Genomic DNA, 20,927 nt, shown 5'->3' on the forward strand with positions numbered 1-20,927 from the left:
GCGCGTGCATACAGCCTCAGTATAGGGCAGAATCCTATGCTCCTTAAAATGCTTACCGGTACTTTGGTAACTCTTAAAAACCTGAGGAAACAGAAATAGGGAGCGTCTACAAAGCAAGTGCTCACTATTGGCTACTCTTAACTAGGAGAATGAGGGGTCTCGTAGACCGACCACCCTCCAGCTCTCTTCCAAGCGAACTACGTTCTACTGCGGTCTCCTAACAAAATAAGCAGCAGCAGCAGCATTCAATGTAAACCACGCGCCGGATCCACCTGAGCCGCCCACCGCCAGAGGTGCGTATGCGCCTGCGCCTTCCCTCTTCCTCGCCGCTTTGCGTCTCGTCCCGCGCGCCGCAGACGTTCGTTCCGTCGGTCGCGCGCGCGCGCGCGCTGAAACCTCCAATCACAACGAATCTCTCTCGCTCGCGCTCAAACGTCTCCGTGCGCGCGGGCACACTGTCTGTTTGGGCGAGCCTGGTCGCTTAGCAACCGGCGCGTGGCCGAGCCTGAGGGGGGGGGGGGGAAGAGCGGTTGACCAGGTCGGAGTGTTGGAGGGGCGAGGGAGAGAAACGTCGCGGGAGGCAGGCAAGCTGAGGGGGGAAATCCGGAGCGGGGGCACTACTCTTAATCTGTTTATTTCATCATTCATATCCAAGAGTTTGCTCGTTTCCTCCTCCCTCCTGACCCTTTTTCCTTTTCTTTTATGTAGCACAACCCTGAGGGCAGGGACTTTTCTTTAGCCGTTTGTAAGCCGCTCTGGAGCCTTCCCTCCACCCTTTTCTGAAGAGCGGGGTAAAAATTGGTTAAATGAAATAAAACCAACATCTCGCCTTTCTTCCAAGATGCTTCAAGCAGCGCACGTCGTCCTCTTTCCCCATTATCCTAACGAAAAGCCTGTGAGGTAACTTCGGCAGATTGGTCACCATCTGTGAGCTGCTTGGCTGATGGTGGAAGTTTGAAAAAGTCTCCCTTGTCCTGATGGGACACTCTTAGCCAGGGGTCAGCAAACCTTTTCAGCAGGGGGCCGGTCCACTGTCCATCAGACCTAGTGGGGGGCCGGACTATATTTTGGAGGGGGGAAAGAGCGAATTCCTATGCCCCACAAATAACCCAGAGATGCATTTTAAATAAAAGGGCACATTCTACTCATGTAAAAACACACTGATTCCTGGACCGCCCACGGGCCGGATTGGGCCCCCGGGCCTTAGTTTGCCTACCCATGCTCTTAACTAACCGCTCAGGGGTGCCAACTTGAATAAAATGTGGGGGGAAGTTAAGCCCTGCCCTGCATATTCGATCACTTGACACGATGCATGCACAAACCATTCGAAAGGCAATTCCCATCAACTTTGGGAGGGGGAGGGAACCCTCAAATAATTTATTGGGGGGGGAGCAAAGGGACCTCAACCCCTAGGAGTTTGCTCCTATGACACCACTGGACTCTTTGTAAAGTTTTTCTGTTTCATTTATGCTATGCGATTCATTCTCAAAGTGCTTTACAATAATTTTAAATTGGGATGCGAAAATATGTAGCCCTCTATTTTTATTTATTGAATTTATATACCACCCTTTACCTGTGGGTCTCAGGGCAGTTCATAGAATAAAATCAAGATATGAAACCACAAAATGCATAAGAAAAATAAAAACAAGCCAGTAGCCCCACCCCCAAAAAACCACATTTTATAAGGGCATAGCAACTCCCCTCACCGTTAGCTGAGGTGGTGTCCAACTACACCTAGAGAGATCCCCGATTTAAAATGATAAGATAAATCAGGGGTGACACTCACCTTTTGGAATCACAGCAAGGGACCTGTGAGAATGATTAGTAAAAACATTATTTTTTGAAAGTTGGTTGGCGCTGAATTCCAACAACGACCGGAGGGAGCCCTAATTTAAAACACCCAGCTGTTAAACCAGGGGTGGATAACCTTTTGCACCCATGGTCAGCACTCCAGAGGCTGCCTGTCAAAATTTCACAGGACCAATTCTTGATTTATTTTGAAAAGGACAAATTTAGAGGTACGGGTCACAACACAGATTGACATCACAGTGATCTTTTTTTAAATGGAGAGATTCTAGAGGACTGGGTTTTTTAAAAATAATAATAATAAACCTTTTAGCACCACAGTATTAGAGCCGGGGACCTATGGGATCAGTGAGTAAAAACATTTAAATTTAATTTTAAATTTTAAAAAGATGGAAAAGTTGGGAGCAGCGTGCAAAACCTTCTGGTATTATGGTATCCAAGTGAGGAACCCAGAGGAAGAATCAGTTTTATAAAAAGCAAATCAAACTTTTATTTGGTATCACAGTAAAATGAAGAGTCCCCTGCACCAAGGAAGTTACATACTGTATTCCAAAGTTTGCTATAGAAGAGGAAGATGGCAAAGGAAGATTACACATCCATTTCAGATGTCCTTATTTAGGCTTCAGTAGGAAGATGTAGATTAAAAGGCTGTGATGAAAAATATGAACAGGTAGAAGTAGTATAGAGCACAGCTCGGAAACCTATTGCCCTACAGATGTTGTGGACTACAATTCTCATTTCCCCTGACTATAGGCCTTTTAGATTGAGGGTGGTGGGAGTGAGAGTACACCAATATTTAGAAGGCCATTGGCTTCCCAGCATTCATCTGGACAGAGCCTGGCCCAGCCAGTCTGGCAGGTGCACAATGCAATACTAGTTACCTGCCAGACAATGTTTTTGTTGATCAGTTTAGTGACGGAGGAGAGCTACATTGTACTTGAGCTTTTTAAAAAATCAGGATAAAATTGAATTCTTGTTAATGCATCTTATGTGTTCATAAGATTAAGAGGTTGTATATAGAGGGAAGTAGAGGGGGGGTGATCGAAGTAGGAATCACAAATAAAGCACAGTGTTATGGGGTGTTGGGTGCCAGTAGAGGGAAAACCACAATGGACACAATCACACAATCCACTAACAGTCTGTTCTGAAGTCCCCCTGAAAGAAATGATGCTTAGCTTAGTTACAACAAACTCACATCCCGTTGCTTTCAAAGGGATTTAGTTGCAATTATCTTTTACTAGATTTTGTCTAATTAAATGTTGCTGCTCAGTCCTGTCCATGCTTTGGAGCACGTCCTATTGATTTAAAGTAATAATTACTTCAAGTAACTATGCTTGGAATTATATCCTTAAGATAGTAATGTGGTGCATATTTACAGATAATTCGCAAAAAAAAGGTAAGATTTTTGGTTACAGCAAAGATTAGCAAATGGGGAGGCCAAGGTTTCTGATTAATAAGGAGATACCATAAGTGAGTGTAGAGGTAGTACTGGGAGACAATTAGAAACAGAAGATGACCGAGAAAGAAGATTTTTATATTGTGGAAGAAAAAAGGAACTAGTTGCTCATCTAGTCAGTCATGCTTTGAATATTATTAAAGAAGAAGTCAAGAGGAAATCTTAAGTTAATAAATTATTTTTTATCTAATAGAAAATGTAGACTATTTGAAACATTTTAGAAGAAAGCAGCTTGCTTCAGGTTTTGGTCAACCATCTAGGATGTCCAAGCAACAATGAAAAATAATGTTAAACCTGTGACATGGAAACTGTTGGAACAACTGAAGAACTGAGAAATGTATTTTGTAAGAGCTCACTTAAGTCTTTGAGAGGTCAGCTCTTCCAAATATATTCCTGAAGACTTTTTGTCCACCACATATGTCACCAGAAATAGGCATGCCTGTTTTATAGCATTCAGCTGTGATGCTGAAACTGACTCATGGCATAATAGACTGGCCCCACCTGTCTCATAGAGCAACTTCAACATGTGCCAGTGTGCTACATACACATTATATTTTGGGTTATCATTCCAATTACTTCTCTAGTGTTTGTATTTGTTGTTTTAGGACACAGTTTTGACAGTCTGTTCTATCAAATGTTTAGATCAGTGAAGCATCCTTCCATACTGAAGATAACGAAATCATCATTGCCTCCAGTTCCATGATGCAAACAAAGTATAGCAAGGTGCATGAATTGTATGGTTGTAAAACATGCTAAAAATTGTAACTTTTACAATAAGGTATTATAAATAGGCCCATTTGATGTATGTAGAATATTATCTACTGACATGGGGTTTTTTTAATGTGTAGTTGCTTTGGAAGGCAAGAGTAGCCTAAGGTTTGGTTTTTAATTACATCGAAACAAAATATGTTTAGGCATGTCAAACTTTTATAGTTCATAATGAGTTTATTGCACATAATAATTATGGGTTCAGTAATTAAAAGTTTAAAAATTGCTGCTATTTTATTTAATATAAATGATAAATCAAAGATTTCTTTTGCCTTTATATAAGTAAAAGTTAGGATGTGTCAAACATCAATCTTATGTTTCATATTATGGTAATTGTATATTAGTAAGACTTCAAGCATGGGAGTTGTAAGAGTATAAAGCCTCTGTCAAGTGAAAAAACCATCATTGGCTAAGGGCTGAATTTCTTTTGTTGTTTAATATGCAGTACATAACGTACACATACAGAAGTAATTTATAATAATAATTATGAAACTTTATTTAGGGGAGTTCCTCCAAACGAGACTCTGTAGCACTTATCGCCGTGGCATTACAAGATCACATTTTACATAATCTTCAGCTGCAGAATCTTTCATTAGCAGATCCTTTTAAGTCAAAGACACAGAGTAAAAAGAATTCATACAAACCTGTGAAGAAGGAGACAGTCAGAGCAGTAGTTGATACTGGACTAAAGAAAACAAGCAGGCACCAACAAAAAAATGAAGATCCAGAAAAGGAGTATGTTCTTGATCCTTGTCCTCAGCCTCTCACGTTAGGTAAATTATGTTACAATGTGTTATTTGAAAGAATATTAATTAAATTATAATAAGTATTTTTTTTCCATATTGCAACAAAGCAGAAGAAGAGTCCTACCTGTCCTTACAAGTAGACCCATGTAGTCTGCACTGTTTGGAAGCTTATGAGCAGGGCACAAAGATAGCCTGACCTGGTTTGCCTAAGCATCTACTATTCAGAGAAAATACTGTCTCTGAGCATGGAGGTTCTAAATATGATAAGTAGAAGGAAACTTTTAAAGACCAAGGCTAATTCATTTCAAGACTTAGAGTAAAAAAAAAAAAAATTGGTAGGGATGTGAAAACCTAATTTGTGAAGTGATATGGCTATGATTACCTTCAGTTGAAATGTAATAAATTACAGTGGTTGAGGGGGGAAACCGCATAAGGTGCTGACTATATCTTTGATAATTGTGTTCACTCATTATGTTTGCGAACACAAAGAGGTATCTCACGAAGGCTAGGACTTACTTGCATGCATAATATACTGTGTGACTTCATCCTTTAAAATAGTAGCTCTGGCTTTGGGTTAAGGGGCAGTGTCTTTAAAAGAATGTATTGTTTCCTCCTCACCCATATATGTAAATTGCCACTGTGATAAAGAATAGCAAAAGACAATCCTTCCAGAATAAATAACTTTTTGAAAGAGAGTTCTTTATATCAGTGAACTGAAAATACAGTGCAATTAAACTGTATTAGCACCATCTAGAGTTGTATTATTACTGCAGGTGGGATAAGCACTTGGGCAACTATTGCTTTTTCAAAAGGCAGTTACTAGTCTGGGCATAAAACTTTTACTTAACCTTTACCTCCCCCTTGCTCAAAACTTTACAAGTTATGTTTTCATAATGATTTTAGGGCAAACCCATGAATAATGCCTGTAGTTAAACACTTCAAATCAAGAAGCAGACGTGTCTCATAATAAAAACACATGGATGCAGAAGCTTAGAATCCTGCCTCAGGAAACAGGAGTTGCACAGGCAACACATAATATTGCCATGAGATAACATGTTATATTATCTGGCAATCAGGAAGGCCTGCCCAGCTCAAATGTCTACACGTTTCTGACTCCTAAAGTTTCTAGCTCACTCTTATTAACCCAATAACAGAAAAGCATTTAGCCTTTCTTTCCCTTTCAATCCCTTCCCCCGGCACTTAAAAAATGTGACTCAAGCATTTCCAGAGGTTCAACACTCTAATCCTGCAAGCACATTAGATACTTACAGGTATGTTTAGAAGTCTGCAACTGGAAGCTCATTAAGATATGTAGGTATGCAATCACATAACTCTCTGGGCAAAGGGACTTTATAGTTCAACCCTGCCAAAAATTGTTAAGATCTTGGTTCCGTACATCATCCTACATCTTGGACCTCTTCTGCAGCTTTCTTTCTGCTAATATCAACTGCATTTTTTTAAAAGCATCTTACATTTGTTTGTGTATTTAAAGCACTTGCACCCCACCTTTAAGCTGCACAGCAAATGCCCATGCAAATAAAAAACCATCAGAATTGGGAGGGATCCAGATTGGACATGCACACAAATCTCTGGCGCAGTCATACTGTATAGGCCCAAACTGGGCTTGCTGCTGCTATTGTGCAATATATGAGGAAAGTCAATTCATATATGATAAAGGATTTCTCAGAAACATTAAAGCCTGCTACATCTTTCAGAACTGCAAAAAGGATTAATAACTGCCTTCAAAGAACACTTCATTGAACTGGCTTGATGACCAAGATACTAGGTGGAAGGGTGAATCACACCTTCTGCTGGTTCAAACAAATAAGCCTCCAAGTTCCAAGAAATTTACAGTCAGTTGATCAGTCTGCATTTGTTTAATTGTTCACTGCACTTTCTGTGAGTCATAACATGGAATGGTTTCCGTGCTATTGTAGGTAAATACAAATATACATACAGGGATGGGATCTGAAGTCTACAAACTAAGATGTTCTGACCATCTAATTTTGATTCAGGATTTTGTTTGTTGGCACCCTGCACTGCACATATTCTCTCAGTAACTTCAGTTGAAGAGTTGTCAGAGGTTTTGCTTGCCTGAAAAAAATATAGTTTACCTGTTGCGTGCTGCTTTCAGATGGCACATCTGCCACTCTGAATAAGTGAGACTTAAGGGTTCATAAAACAAATCAATTAATTTTTCATTTAAATGTAGATTTTAATATTCAGATTAGTAATAAATTTAATACGTGCACATGCACAAAGCATTAATTTTTGGTGGTTTCTTGCGGGACTAAAGCCAGCCTGCACACTGTCTGAAAGAACGCTGTCCAACAGAATTCCATTTTAAAAAGGGACAAATAAAGTTTAATTCACTGATTGCCTATTATTCTGTTACTTTCATCGGAGCCATTATTTTCAAACCTGTGCTGGCATGGTATATGGATGTATGTTTGTATACAGAGAAGGAGGAAAGCTTCCATGAGGAAAAAGCTTTAATGTGTGTCAATGTCATTACCATATTTTGGACTTTGTGTCTATAGCTCAGCAACTTGGGTTGGTGGAACCTCCTGCCATGCCACTAACCATTGAGGAATGGGAGCATGTGAAACAACGATCCATAAAACAAGGAGATTCAGTTCAACCTTGTGCCATATGCAGAGAAGAATTTGCACTTCAGCCACAGGTATTTTGTCTGTCTTAGCATTAAGTCAGCTATCCTATGAATATGTTGAAATATGGACTGAAATCACAGTCAAAGCGTTGGGAGAGGATAGCAAAACTTAAATTATATCATTTTGCCACTGCACAGGGTCTTTTTGTATCAATGTGTATTCATAGAATGTATGCTGAAGTTGGGCATAGGAAAAGTTGGACCACTTCCCAATGTTTCTGAGAGAATGGAATAGTTTGCTACTCCTGAGCAAGCATTGAATTCCTCTTCCCCAAGTAGTCTTCTGTCAACAAAGAGCTGGAACATGCTTTTTAATACAGAGTACCATGTGTAGCTACTATAAATAGCTCAGGTCTAGGCCTTGTGAAATAGCTCAAAATTGCACCATTTTTGTAAACCGGGAGGGGTGGAGAGAAGCAGGCCACAGGAGTTGAAAAACTTTAGAAGAAGATCCTTAAGTTTATTTATTATAGTCAATAATAATAATAAGTTTTTATTATTATCACCACCACACCATTTCCTGAGCAGAGTTCATGATCGTTTTTAGGAATTTCGATTGTACTAAGGTAGAATTTCTTAATTGCTTGCAATCACGCTTTTAAGAAAGGGAAAGCCAATATAGGTTAGGAAACAATTTTTCAAAGTAGTTACTGCAACTTTTTGTTCTTGATCTGAAGTTGCAGATTGTTATTCTAGCCAATTCCCCCAAATGGTTAATGTAAATTTTGCTAGATAAAGAATTACAAATTGTGATTGAGCCCTAAATATTCTATTTCTTCAATGAAAGCTATTTATCTGACATGCCATTGGCAATTTTCACTAGTTATACCAAGAGTAGTATATTTTTTTTGAATTTTTAAGTTTCACAAGATGTTTTTATTCTCTCCTAACAGGTGCTGCTGTCATGTTCTCATGTGTTTCACAAAGTAAGTAAACCCTACGTTTATTAAAAGTGAAATGTGCATCAAAGCAGTCTTGTACATTGTAGAACTAATGTGAATTTAAAGTGTTGAAGTCAGGCTTTTGTTTCTAAGATTCACAAGTTGAAATAATTTGAGGATAAACTGTTTTGAGATGGTTGCTCTTTCTTGTAACACTAAGCCAAGCCGTGGTTTAGCAGGAATACATGAACTGCTGGAGAAAAGATTCTGGCTGTTTTGCTCCTCCTCTGTTCCTGATGCTGCTGCTGCTGCTGCTGCTGCTGTAAACTTAGCTGCAGTTCAACCTAGTGTGTTGCCCAAACCCAGACTCATGATTTGTCTCCTCAGCACAACAATGGCATGTTGTAAATCATGAACCTATCTTGGTTTACAGAGCATAGCTTGTCTGAAGCAAGATAAACCATGAGCCCAGGTTCAGATAATGTGCTGAATTAAACCATGGCTTAGTTCTCCATGGTAGGATTGAAGAATGAACAAAGTAATTGTGATCTCCAAAAGAGCACACTAAGCCATGGTTTGGCTTAGCTTTACATGCAAGATGGATCAGTGTCCTTTATCTTATTGTGAAATGTTATCATTCATATATATAAAAGCAAACGTACCACAATTGCATGTAGTTATGCACTCTTGAGGTTCTAGTTATGTCAGTGGACCTAGTGTTGCATTCCATTTAATAGTTAAGTGTATCAGAATCAACAATGTGCAAGATTTAACTGCGTATAAGAATAAACAATTTGCAACATTTAACTATGCATGGCTCTTTATTTACTCTAGCTGCTTCATAGTTATTTTATTACATATATTATTTTATTAATATTCTGATATTCCTCTTTAAAGAGCCAACACTGTTTATTAAAGTAAATCTGGAATTGGCAGTCTGAGTAGTGCTCTAATAAGGATGGCAAAAAGTGCCTAGACAACATGGAAGTATAGGAAGAACAGAAACAGATCAGGAATTGTAGAAACTCCTCTCCGCATTCCAATTCCATTACTTTGAAATAACACGTTTCCAGAATTTTAGCATCATGTACATTCACTTTCCCCTGCTGCTAGTTCCTGTGCAAGCTTTGCATAAATTGTACCCACAAACTCATATGTATAAAGATGGTGGGGTGGTGAGGGAAACACATTTCAAGCAGATTTAAAGGTAAAACTGAATGTTATTTTTCTAGGCATGCCTGAAAGCTTTTGAAAGATTTGCAGGTAAAAAGACCTGTCCAATGTGTAGAAAGATCCAGTATCAGACCCGAGTAATTCATGATGGAGCACGCCTATTTAAAATAAAGTGTGCTACAAGGTAAGGATGACTGGCAAATGACAAAACTGTTTTCACTGAGAAACATTTATTGGAAGATCTGCATACACAGAAGACACTACACAGTGATGGGTGCAATGTTATACCAAAGCTAGAGAATGATACTTTAACCTTTTTTATTTACATTTTAATGGTTAACATTTAATTTTTACAATTTAATCATCTCTTATTTAAGCAGAGATGCAAAGCTTCTATGCAAATTTTCACTTTGAGGCAGATACTAAGTTAAGGTTGATTTTGCTCAGAAAATGTGTGATCATTTTCCAGGCTCATTCCAGACCATCATGTGGTTCATGCAAGTGCCTCTACTGGTGCAGTGGAACAATAGTTACTACGAAACTACTAGAAATTTGAAAAGCTCAACAACTTCAATCCTAAAAAAAGCGCAACAACTTTGGTCGGCCCCCACGGCCCTTCACTTCATCAAATCTGGCCCTCTTTGAAAAAAGTTTGGACACCACTGCTTTTGATGGTAGATGTATGCGAAACCAAATGACCTGCTAGCAAGATTTTAAAGATAAAAGAAAGACCATAATTTTCTACTTATAGAAAATCTTTCTAACTTGTAGTAGCAGTAATTGGTGTGAAATAGTAAAAAATGGAAGTGTCTAGTCAGGAGCTCGCAGTCAAGGGTTGTGTTTTGCTGCTGTAGGAGAGCCTGTCTTGTTCTAGTAGTGGTGGAAGACGAAAAACAATAAGTGGTGCAAATGCATTCTGGATGCATAGTGGCCACATAAATTTGCTTAGCAGTTTTGGCTCCATTTAATAGAGAGCCATTCCTCTAAAGTAGCCACCGCTGACAGAAATGAGCTCTTTTTTCATCCTACAGTGGTGCCTCGCAAGACGAAATTAATGCGTTCCGCGAGTTTTTTCATCTTGCGGTTTTTTTCGTCTTGCGAAGCACGGTGTCGGAAAAGTTTTGGAAAAGCTTCAAAAATCACCAAAGTCTTCAAAAACCTCAAAAAAGGCTACCACACCGCGTGCTATGAGTTGCTCCTCGAAGTCAAGTCGCAACTGTATTAACGGTTTTAAGAAAAAGGAAACAAACTTGCAAGACGTTTCCGTCTTGCGAAGCAAGCCCATAGGGAAAATCGTCTTGCGAAGCAACTCAAAAACCAAAAACCCTTTCGTTTTGCGAGTTTTCCGTCTTGCGAGGCATTCGTCTTGCGAGGTACCACTGTATTTGTTAGTCCCAAGATAGGAGCCACCAAAGCTCGCAAAGCCCTATTTCTAGCCTTCATTCTGGGTGTTTTAATCTGTATCTTTTCTTGCTACAGAATTCAAGCTTTTTGGCGGGGGCATATTGTTAGGAAATGGTATAAAAAGCTAAGAAAAACAGTGCCTCCAAAAGATGCCAAATTAAGAAAAAAATTCTTTGAAGAAAAGGTATGTGTAGCATTTTTTAATTCTTCACAATGTTCCCCAGATTCCTCAACCTCAAATTATAGTGCTATAAAAACAAAACAAGTCCAGCATTTCTTTATAAGTTAATACTTTATACAGCAGAAACCTAATACACCTTGGTAATGTTTAAAAAGTATATAATGACTCTGGGTTTTTCCTGGAGATTCTCTTCTGCATGCATTTTATGTTTAGTCAAACTTGCAAGTAGGTGTTCTTTTGTTTTTTCTCCTATATAGTACATGGTGGAAGAGCTGGATAGCTACAGTGCTTCTGATTTAATCTCAGTTTTAGTTTAGACTTTTAACTATGGGATAGTGAGAAGAAAGGTCTCCACTTTGTGTAGCAGTCCACTACACAGATGTTGGGGACACTACCATGTGGAATAATTTCAAATGCCTTTCATACTTCAATAGCTGAAAACAAAAATTTGTTCAAATGATTTAAAATAGTTATTCTTAGTTCTGCGGGAATCTTACACTTTGTAGTTTTGGGTAATTTTCTTATTATATTCTCAAAGGATTAATTGCTAGACCAAGTCATGTTTGATACATAAACCATATTCAATGCCCTTCTAATGATATGATTCAGTTCCCAAAAATCATTCACATATTATCTATTTTTATGGATATCGCTTCTATGTAGAATAACAACAGCGGTCATTCCAGTGTTAGAGACACAAAGTAGTTGCAGATATTAAGAGCATATGTATATTGTAACAAAAGGAAATAATGATTATGACAATAAGAAGCCATGTCCTCTCACCCATCCTGCTCTTTGTCTTTCTGACCTTTCAGGTTCAATCATGTTGCTTTTCAATGCAGCAAAATCACTCTGAGTTGACTTTACTACATCAGTTACAATCTAAGATGCGTGGTTTGAATCTTCCCACACCTAGTTAAAAAAATTGCTTCAATGCTTTACTGTGTCACAGTAATTACTAGCTCTCACCATGTGAGGGCATATTTAAACAATATATTTGCCTCTCAAAACTGATATGGGGAAATCACTTCAAGGTGACTTTATCACATCAAAACGTAACATGTTAATCAAGCTTCAGTCTTAATCTTAAAATGCAATCTGTACAACTTGAAAATATGCACTTATGGAATTAAAAGTAGAAATCTAAATATAAAGAAGAGTTGGCTGAGCCACAGCTTGCATAATCATAGTCGCTGGCCATGCTCTAGAGCAGTGCTTCTCAACCTGTTTTAACTGATGCCCCATTTTAGCTAATACAGAAATCCCACCACTAACTTCAAACCCAACTTCCCTAATTATTTTATTTTAATGTTCAAATGGATGGAAATTGCATGATGTTCAGTTTTTTACTTATATTGTACATATTTTTTTGGAAATACACCCACACACAGAATATCTTCATACGCCCCTGGAGATGGGATGCCTCCTGGCTGAGAAATACTGAACTACACAGCTCACATACAAGGAAACCTTCATATTAATTTCAACAAAAACACGGCAATAGGTGTTCAGGCCCCTCAGACCCTCCATAAAGTAAACTTTGCCTTTTCCTTCTACAAATTTTCTTCTGTTTTCATTATTTTAAAAAATCTGATCAACCATACCAACTCTTCCTTAGTTGCCATACCCTTGCTGCTTCTTTCTAACACAGGGGCACACTACTAAAACCACTCAGATGACTTGTATATAAGAGGCAGCATCATTATATTAACGGTGTTACATTGTAATTGTTAACTCTTTAATTCGTTTTTCTTAGTCTCTGTTTTTTCCTCAGTCCTAGTACACATTCTTCCTCCTCTCTCTGCATTGCCAGGAAGTTCTCAGGAAGTTGCAAATAGCCATGGAAGGAACTGCAGTTGATCCATGAGCCCCTTGTGGGGGGGAAGGCCTGCTCTAATACCTAGTCTTATTAAAAGAACCAGAATGCAGGACAGTATTTTATACCCTCAGTGTGGTCTACACACTGTCCTTGAGCAGTTCTTTTCTCATGGACTTAATGCTATGCCAGGAGTGGGGTAAGAAACACCTGCAACTCAGTTTGCTCCATCCATTCAACTTGCTAGGTTTGATGGACAGATAGGTAGTAATAACCAATCATCCTTGTCTGCAGAAAATAACACATTTGCATTCAGTTCTCCTTATGGAAAACCATTGTTCCTAATCATGTACTGCCCTCCACTTTTGAATCAGAGATTCCACACTACTTTTCACAGTTATCCAGCCTCGTTGTTCACTTGAAATATACTTTTTAATATGTGTACACTTCAAGGTCTCATGGGCACTCAACTTGGTCCTGAAAAATATAAGGATGGAAAAATATAGGGCCATAGCTGCTTGCACCAGTATGAACTTTATCCAGTTAGGTATGGATATAATGGTCACATGGACAATTGGTGTAATAAACTTAGCTCTTTATATATTATTAATACATTTAATATTTATATATTTAAGGGATTTGAACCCCCCTTTCCACTATACAATATGTCTCAAAGCTATGAACAAGCCTTGTGCCCCCTTATGCTCTTCTCTCTTTGTGTCAACAAGCAAGCATACCAGAAAGTCATTGGTAAATTATATTTTCCTTTCTGTCAGAAAATCTATAGTTAATGGCTTTAGAGCAAGCTAGGATATCAAGCTGCATTTTGAAGTTGGCTTCATATTTTGGCTTTTTCCAAAGCAGTTAACTGTAGTTTTCTGATTTGAAAGTGATATAGAACATGGATAGAGAAACAATAATTAACTGATGACTTCCTGGTATGTTTGCTTGCTCACAAAAGTGGAGGAGTGAAGTGGCTGTATTTGGGGACACAAGACTTGTTCATATATCTGCTACTTATGCAAAGATACAATAATTTAAACACAGGTACTGCCTCCTGCCAACCAGCCCCTCCCAGTTCCTTACCACTTAATCTGTTCCATGAAATCATGATGGTCCTGAATGGGGTAACTGTGCCCCTGAAGGACCAGGTGCGCAGCCTGGGAGTCATTTTGGACTCGCAGCTGTCCATGGAGGCACAGGTTAAATCTGTGTCCAGGGCAGCTGTTTACCAGCTCCATCTGGTACGCAGGCTGAGACCCTATCTGCCTGCGGACTGTCTTGCCAGAGTGGTGCATGCTCTGGTTATCTCCTGCTTGGACTACTGCAATGCGCTCTACGTGGGGCTACCTTTGAAGGTGACCTGGAAACTACAACTAATCCAGAATGCGGCAGCTAGACTGGTGACTGGGAGCGGCCGCCAAGACCACATAACACCGGTCTTGAAAGACCTACACTGGCTCCCAGTACGTTTCTGAGCACAATTCAAAATATTGGTGTTGACCTTTAAAGCCCTAAACGGCCTCGGTCCAGTATACCTAAAGGAGTGTCTCCACCCCCATCGTTCTACCCGGACACTGAGATCCAGCACCAAGGGCCTTCTGGCGGTTCCCTCACTGCGAGAAGCCAAGTTACAGGGAACCAGGCAGAGGGCCTTCTCTGTGGAACGCCCTCCCACCAGATGTCAAAGAGAACAACAACTACCAGACTTTTAGAAGACATCTGAAGGCAGCCTTGAAAAACATAGCCTGCAGAAACAACAAGATGGCTTTCATAGTTAAAGAGAAACTTGGTTTATTCATATGTTTTATCATTTATAATTCAAGCACCCCGGAAGATGCACACAGATTTCCATTAGATATATACAAAAAACACTGTAGTATTTTACTAGCAAGTGAAAGTTATGGCTGATTCTGCACGCTATTAATCACTGTAGGTTCAAAGCTATCCAGTACACTTACATGAGAAGTAAGTCCCATCCAAATCAGTGGGGCTTAATTCTGAGTAAACATATAGGATTGCACTGTAAATATCAGTTTCTTAAGGCACTTAGTCTGCAGTCCTCTGCACATTTACCTAGAAGTCAATCCTTGCAGGCCTTAGTTTTGAGTAAACATGCATAAGATTGTAATGTCACCCTGTGATCCTCCAAAACTGGTGTTTCTAGATTGCAAAAAAGCATTTTAACATGGAAGTCTTACCTTTTCAAAAGTTAAAGAACCACACAGTTCAGTTAAAAATGCTACAAAAAGATGGCTGAGTAAAATGTATTAAAATATATATTGACTTCCTTTGGCAGTAACACACAAAAGAAGAATCATGTATTGTACTGGTAAAGAAATTCTACAGTTAGACCTTGTGTTTAAAATGTCACTGCTAAGTAGAATGTATTTTATTTGTCTGACTGTGGCACAGTAGCCTTTTTATTAATCCATTCAAGATTTTACTAATAAACATCAAAGGGGTTGCAAAAGGTTACTGCAACCAAGCTATGCTAATTTTTAACACCAATGTATACACAGAGTGAAGTGTTGCCTAGAATTCAATGTGCTTGGTAGTGAATTTCTTTGATCCTTATCTAGAACTCTGCTTGTATATGTCATCTAATTGAAGTAAGATATTTTATTGCTGTAATTAAATCTTTTCAAATGCATTGCATTATCTTAAACTTAGCTAAAAATGCAGACAATTGTTTAAGAAGCTAGGTATATTATTTGTAAAACAGTGCAGCTTGTTCTAGTATCCTCCTTCCCCACCATGTGACTTCTTCCCAAAGATTTTAATTTAAATCTCACCAAACAGCATAATGGTCCATGAGTTTGTTTAGCCATTTGACTTCCTTTATCACATAGAGATGGCAAACATTCTGTTGCTAACTTGATGTGGCTCCAGGCAGCAAGGCTATGAGGATTTTAAACCAGTAAAAGCTTATCAACTGATTCATTGATATGCTGTAAATTCCAGTCTTTTCATTTTACTTTAAAGTCAACACATTAGTAAGCAATTTGCTGACATAAAGATGGATTGCTTTAAAAGGGTTCCCCTTGGGTGGACAAAGTTCACCTCAATGCTTTTGTGTGCATCTTTAATTTAATCTTGTTCTTGGGCGTTGCCTAAAACTTGTGACTGATGGTGCTTTACATATTGATAAAAATATTTAGAAGGCCTCCACTTTGTCATATTGTTCAAGTTAAAGGGCAGAGAGGTCACGAAGTAGATACAAAATTAATTTCTTAAATATAGCATTCTTTTCCAAACAGCTTTTCTGGGAAATAAAGATATCCCATTTTTTTAACAGGATATTTTCCTTTTATTCATTAATTAACTACCTTTCCTTTGAAGAAAACATGTAACTGCTTGGATCCTAAGTTGCTTATCCATTCATGTAAAGTGAAAGGGGTGGTTTCTGCCACCTCTCCTTCTGTTTCCAGCTCACAACACCATATCACAAACCATTCCCAAAAGTTCCCAAACCCCCAGGAGGGGAAGTGCCGGGGTGAAGGAGACGTGGGAACGCTCTATTCAGTCCAGAAAGGAAAACATTAGGATCCCCCAAATTTTATTTTACATTACAAATTTATATTTTTGGTGTCTGTTGAAGATCTTCCTTTTTCAACAGGCCTTTTAACTATAGATTTTTCATCAGTATCACATTTGAAATTGTTTTCTTAAATGTTTTTATTGCTGAACACTTTGGGATGTTTCATAAATAAAAATAGATTAATTGCAAACACTGACTTTGGTCTTAGTGACAGGAAGAAAACTGCCATATGATCCTCAGATGAAGGGCAGTATAGAAATTGAATAAATAAAATAAATAAATAAAAATATTTAGGAAGCTTCATTCACTGTCAAATAGCCAGGGGCAGTTTTAGGTAGAAAACAGGCAAAGGGTCCTAATCCTGATGGAGAGCACCTTCTGGATTGTGGCCCCACATTCTGGGTGAGAAGCAGATACAAAGCTAGTAATGTGCATTGGGAATAGGATTCATTATTTAAGCCAGAAGGGTGTGTCTTAACTCCCTGCAATGGAGGCAACCCTGGCACTGATACCTCATATACTCTTCATATCTGCTTGCAACCTATTACAATGGGAGTAAAATCTTTGTCTTACCGTTCAGTTTTCAGAGATCTGCGAACGATTATTGAATTCATATGATACCCGCATAGACGAACTCTTCTCCGAGATTGATTCTAATGTAGCTGAAAGTCAAAATGTGTTTCAGCAGCTAGACAAGAAGTTGGGCCCAGGCATAGATGAAGTTGAATGGGAAAAGATACAGATGCAGGTTGGTTTCAGAGACAAAAATGTGTATTACCTCAGTCTAGCTAAAAGACTGACTCTGCCTCCTGTGCTTTGTGTTAATTGACTGGTAGCAGCCTTTTCTGTACCTATTATTTACATTTTTATCCTCCCTTTTCCGGTGGTGTGCATGTGCTACTCCCATGAGGGAGGATTGGCTGGCTGGGCTACTTTCTGTGAGCTTAGGAGTTGAATAAAGCAGTGGACTACTTTTTCTGATCCAAGTCCAAAACTGCTTCTACTATACACCGCTGCACACAGAATTACCAGTGTGCCCTGTTCAGACAGCAAAGCCAGCTATTGGTGGTTGCCAATGCCAGCTTGTTCTTGAAGCTTTAACATAACATACCTCAGAGTTCTACCACCTGTCCAGCACAGAGTGTAGTTACCTGATTTGTTGCATTAACCCTTCATCCTATTCACTGTTGGCATCTTAATGATCTAACCCATTGAGCAAGTTCAGGGAACCATTTTCAGTGCCAGGGCTTGATCAGAACTCCCCCACCCTCCATGGGCCATTTTTGAGAGAGCTATCCATCTTATACATCATATGGTCAGGCAATTCAGATTTCACACCAGGAACAAGTTCAGGCTAATCTCCGATTTTAAGAGTTGTAGTGCTTAGCACCATAACTTGGAAATAAAGAGACCTCTGAGATCATATTAGGTCAGTTGACAGATAAGTATGTGCGCTCAGAATGGGCCAAATTCAGAGGCATGAACGTACCTTAAGGACCTCTTGAACCCTTATACCCCAGCTTGATCAGAGAGATCATCTCAAGGAGCAGTTACCGTATTGGCCTGAATATAAGACCTTTAAAAATCGGGGGGGGGGGGGGAGACAATACCCGAATGTAAGCTGCTCCCTTAAAATTCTGTGGGCACTCACACCTGTTCCGTTTTACCGTATGTCTATTTCAGCAGCAATATCATAAAAGCCAATTTTTGTAAGGTGAATTTAAGCCACGTTTTAACTTTTCATGGTCAGAATTGGGGGGGGGGGTGAGGCTTATATTCAGACCAATACGGTAGTTGCTGTCCATGTTTCAGAGGCTCAACCAGTCTCTGCTAAAAATTGGGTATTTTGTGTCACTGCTACCATGCTATGGAACACTTTCCAGCAGAGATTCGACAGGTATTGTTGCTTGTGACTTTAGACCTTATTATGCCTACAGGTATTTGCAGCTGATTAATTTGATTAGCAAGTCACTTTAAGGATTGTTTTTAAATGTGTTTTATATTTTATAGTTGAGCACCACGATGATATTTTATATGATGGTACAGAAATACTTTTATAAATGCAGAAATTAGGCTTGTGGGCCAGAGATTCTTTACCCGTTCTTAATAGTCACAACCCACTAGGGCTGTGCAATAAATTGCCATCTCAAATACTGGTATTGAAATGACATTGTGATAAGTGTTTCAACAAGGCAATATACCGAGAACAAAAGGTGGAGACTTGACAGCTACACAGAGGGTAGCTCAGCTGATACTTTGCAGGCATCAGCTCTCCTGCTTTGTTTGCTCTCTCACTCTTCACTCCCTCCAAACCCTTCACACAAACCAGCGAACTCTTTAAGCTTAACCAGTATCTTCCACACCATCTCTCTCTGCTTTGTTCTCACTCAACCTCACTGAGAAATAAGGAGAGTGGCTGGCTGTTGGTAACCCCTTGCAAACACACAAACCAACTCTTTAAGCCTAACTTCCTGCTCTCGCCCAAGAGGTCTGCTAATTATGCAGAGCCTGCTAACAGTCCAGGAGGAACACCCCCCCCCCCAGGCTAGACAATCAAAGATGCAGCAGCAAAGTAGACAGAATGTAAAAAAAGAACTGGAAAGCTCTTCTTTCTTCCCTCACACTCACCCCCCACTGGTGGAAAAAAAAGAGGGGGTAGAGTTTTCATTTTTATTTTCTGGTGGTGTTTATGTTGTTGGTTTCCCCTAAATAGCTTTCCTCCATATTAAAAAGGAAGATTTTAAAAATTGATTTAAAGGAGACAGTCTTTGCTTGCTTGCCCTCCCTCCCTCTCTTTAATAAAAAGGGAGAGATTGGTAGTATGGGGGTTTTGGGGGAGCCCTTCTGTGGAGGGGGATGGAGGGGAGAAGATTTAGCTGCCTGCCTTATGCTGAAATGGGAGGTTGGGTACTATGTGAGAATGATGGGGAGTGTGTCTGTAAGCAATGCAAGCAAATGAGTGTCTGCTCACAAGCAAGCCCTACTGAATTCATTGAGACTTACTCCCAGGAACGTCAAAGTTGGGTTTATGCATGCATGGATTCCACTTAGACCTCTGAGTAGGGAAGCAGATGCAACTTGACTAGTAAATCACTTAAACTACTCTTAAATATGTTGAAAATATATTAAATACATTCTATGGCAGTTTATTTATTTTTATTAAATCTACTTCCCTACATTTTATCATGATATTTAGCTGATGCTGTATCGTGATGTTGAAAACCAGATATTGCTCTACCCTACAAACCCACTAGAACTCTTTCCTACATTTAAATATTTATTTTCTCCATCTTTCATCAGTGAAACATTTTGAGTATTTTTTTATTTGACCAGAAATGACTGACAGACTTTAGTGCTGCAAAAGTTGGAGTAGTCTAGTATAATTCCAGTTTCAACTGTTCTATCAGCTTAAGAACTGTTGCAAAAATGATGATTCCAAAGCCATCCCCCCCCCCCCCCGTTCTTTTGGACTTTTTTTGTGTATGAATACAACGTGTTGCTATTAAGCCAGTTCAGTATTTTCTATGCTTACCATTTTCTTTGTTTCAGGCATTCCGGCAAGACATAGTTGACTGCCCAATTTGCATTATGCCGCTCATCTACCCCACTCACCTGCAGGATGGAATTGCCCAAGCCAGCTACCCATCATGCTCCAGCAAGACCGTTCTGCTCTCCTGTTCACACATGTTTCATAGTACTTGTGTTCAAGCATTTGAAGACTTCTCCTTGGGAGAAAGACCCATATGTCCTTTATGCCGCTCCCATTATCAGAAGAAAATACTTAACTAATGTTTTAATATAATTGTTCAAGGTAACTAAAAAAAGGCATTGGGTTGTATCCAATGCTGGCCATATTCCTTGGAACAGACCCATTGAAATTTAAGTCCATTAATTTTAATGGATCCACTTTGAGTAGGCCTTAGTTGAATGTGTATTATAGAAATATTAATGTATTTCAAGTATATATATGAATTACTTGCCATTTTCAGCAAGAGCTGCCACACAAGTTTTTCCTTTGTGCATATGTTTATGTCAATAACCAAAGATTGCTGTCACTGGCCTTCTGGCAATTCAGAGTGGGATGGGCTTTTATAGTATTGGATACAGCGTATTTTCCCATAATCGGGAAAGGGGTGGAAGAGATGTCAGATTTATGGGGGAAGGATTTACCAGGCCTTAATTAAAACATAGCCATTGATTTACACCCCTTTCATCCAGTTTCTCGAAACCAGAGACTGAAGGCAGAGGACATTGCAAGTGTGGTAGCAGTAGCAACTAGGCCACCATGTTCAATCTTGTCCCTCACAGACTCCCAAGCAGGAGAGAGGTTTCAATTCCTGCCAAGGAGTAAGCACTGAAACTGGGAAGAAAGGCTCAAACCCTCAAATCTGTAAGCAACCTAGGGGGTCATTTCATGCGTTTCACTAGAGTCGGATGTAAATACATGCGAGCTCCATCTCATCACCATTCCTATTTTTAGAACA

General features: G+C 39.3%; 1 protein-coding gene across 4 annotated transcripts; it reads left to right on the plus strand.

The window, feature by feature from the left end:
- Positions 1 to 447: 447 nt before the first annotated feature.
- On the plus strand, positions 448 to 20,647 carry RNF32 (ring finger protein 32). Of its 4 annotated transcripts, XM_080974239.1 has the most exons (10): positions 526 to 584; positions 709 to 900; positions 3,905 to 3,985; positions 4,533 to 4,803; positions 7,317 to 7,459; positions 8,341 to 8,373; positions 9,561 to 9,685; positions 10,981 to 11,089; positions 17,024 to 17,191; positions 19,993 to 20,647. In XM_080974239.1, exons 3-10 carry the CDS (start codon positions 3,962 to 3,964, stop codon positions 20,230 to 20,232), a joined length of 1,113 nt encoding a protein of 370 aa, XP_080830365.1. In that variant the 5' UTR covers positions 526 to 584; positions 709 to 900; positions 3,905 to 3,961; the 3' UTR covers positions 20,233 to 20,647. The 4 variants fall into 4 exon arrangements, with proteins under 4 accessions (XP_080830363.1, XP_080830366.1, XP_080830365.1 ...); XM_080974237.1 differs by lacking the exon at positions 709 to 900 and having other exon boundaries at positions 448 to 584; XM_080974240.1 differs by lacking the exon at positions 709 to 900 and having other exon boundaries at positions 451 to 538.
- Positions 20,648 to 20,927: the final 280 nt, after the last annotated feature.

Source organism: Podarcis pityusensis (assembly GCF_964106645.2).
Source record: "Podarcis pityusensis genome assembly, chromosome: 12".
NCBI lineage: Eukaryota > Metazoa > Chordata > Lepidosauria > Squamata > Lacertidae > Podarcis > Podarcis pityusensis.

Coding starts and splice junctions, on each gene's coding strand:
- RNF32 (XM_080974237.1), top strand. CDS start 3,962: ATGATGCAAACAAAGTATAGCAAG. Junction 3,986..4,532: donor TGCAAACAAAGTATAGCAAG/GTGCATGAATTG, acceptor AACTTTATTTAG/GGGAGTTCCTCCAAACGAGA. Junction 11,090..17,023: donor AAAAATTCTTTGAAGAAAAG/GTATGTGTAGCA, acceptor CTTACCGTTCAG/TTTTCAGAGATCTGCGAACG.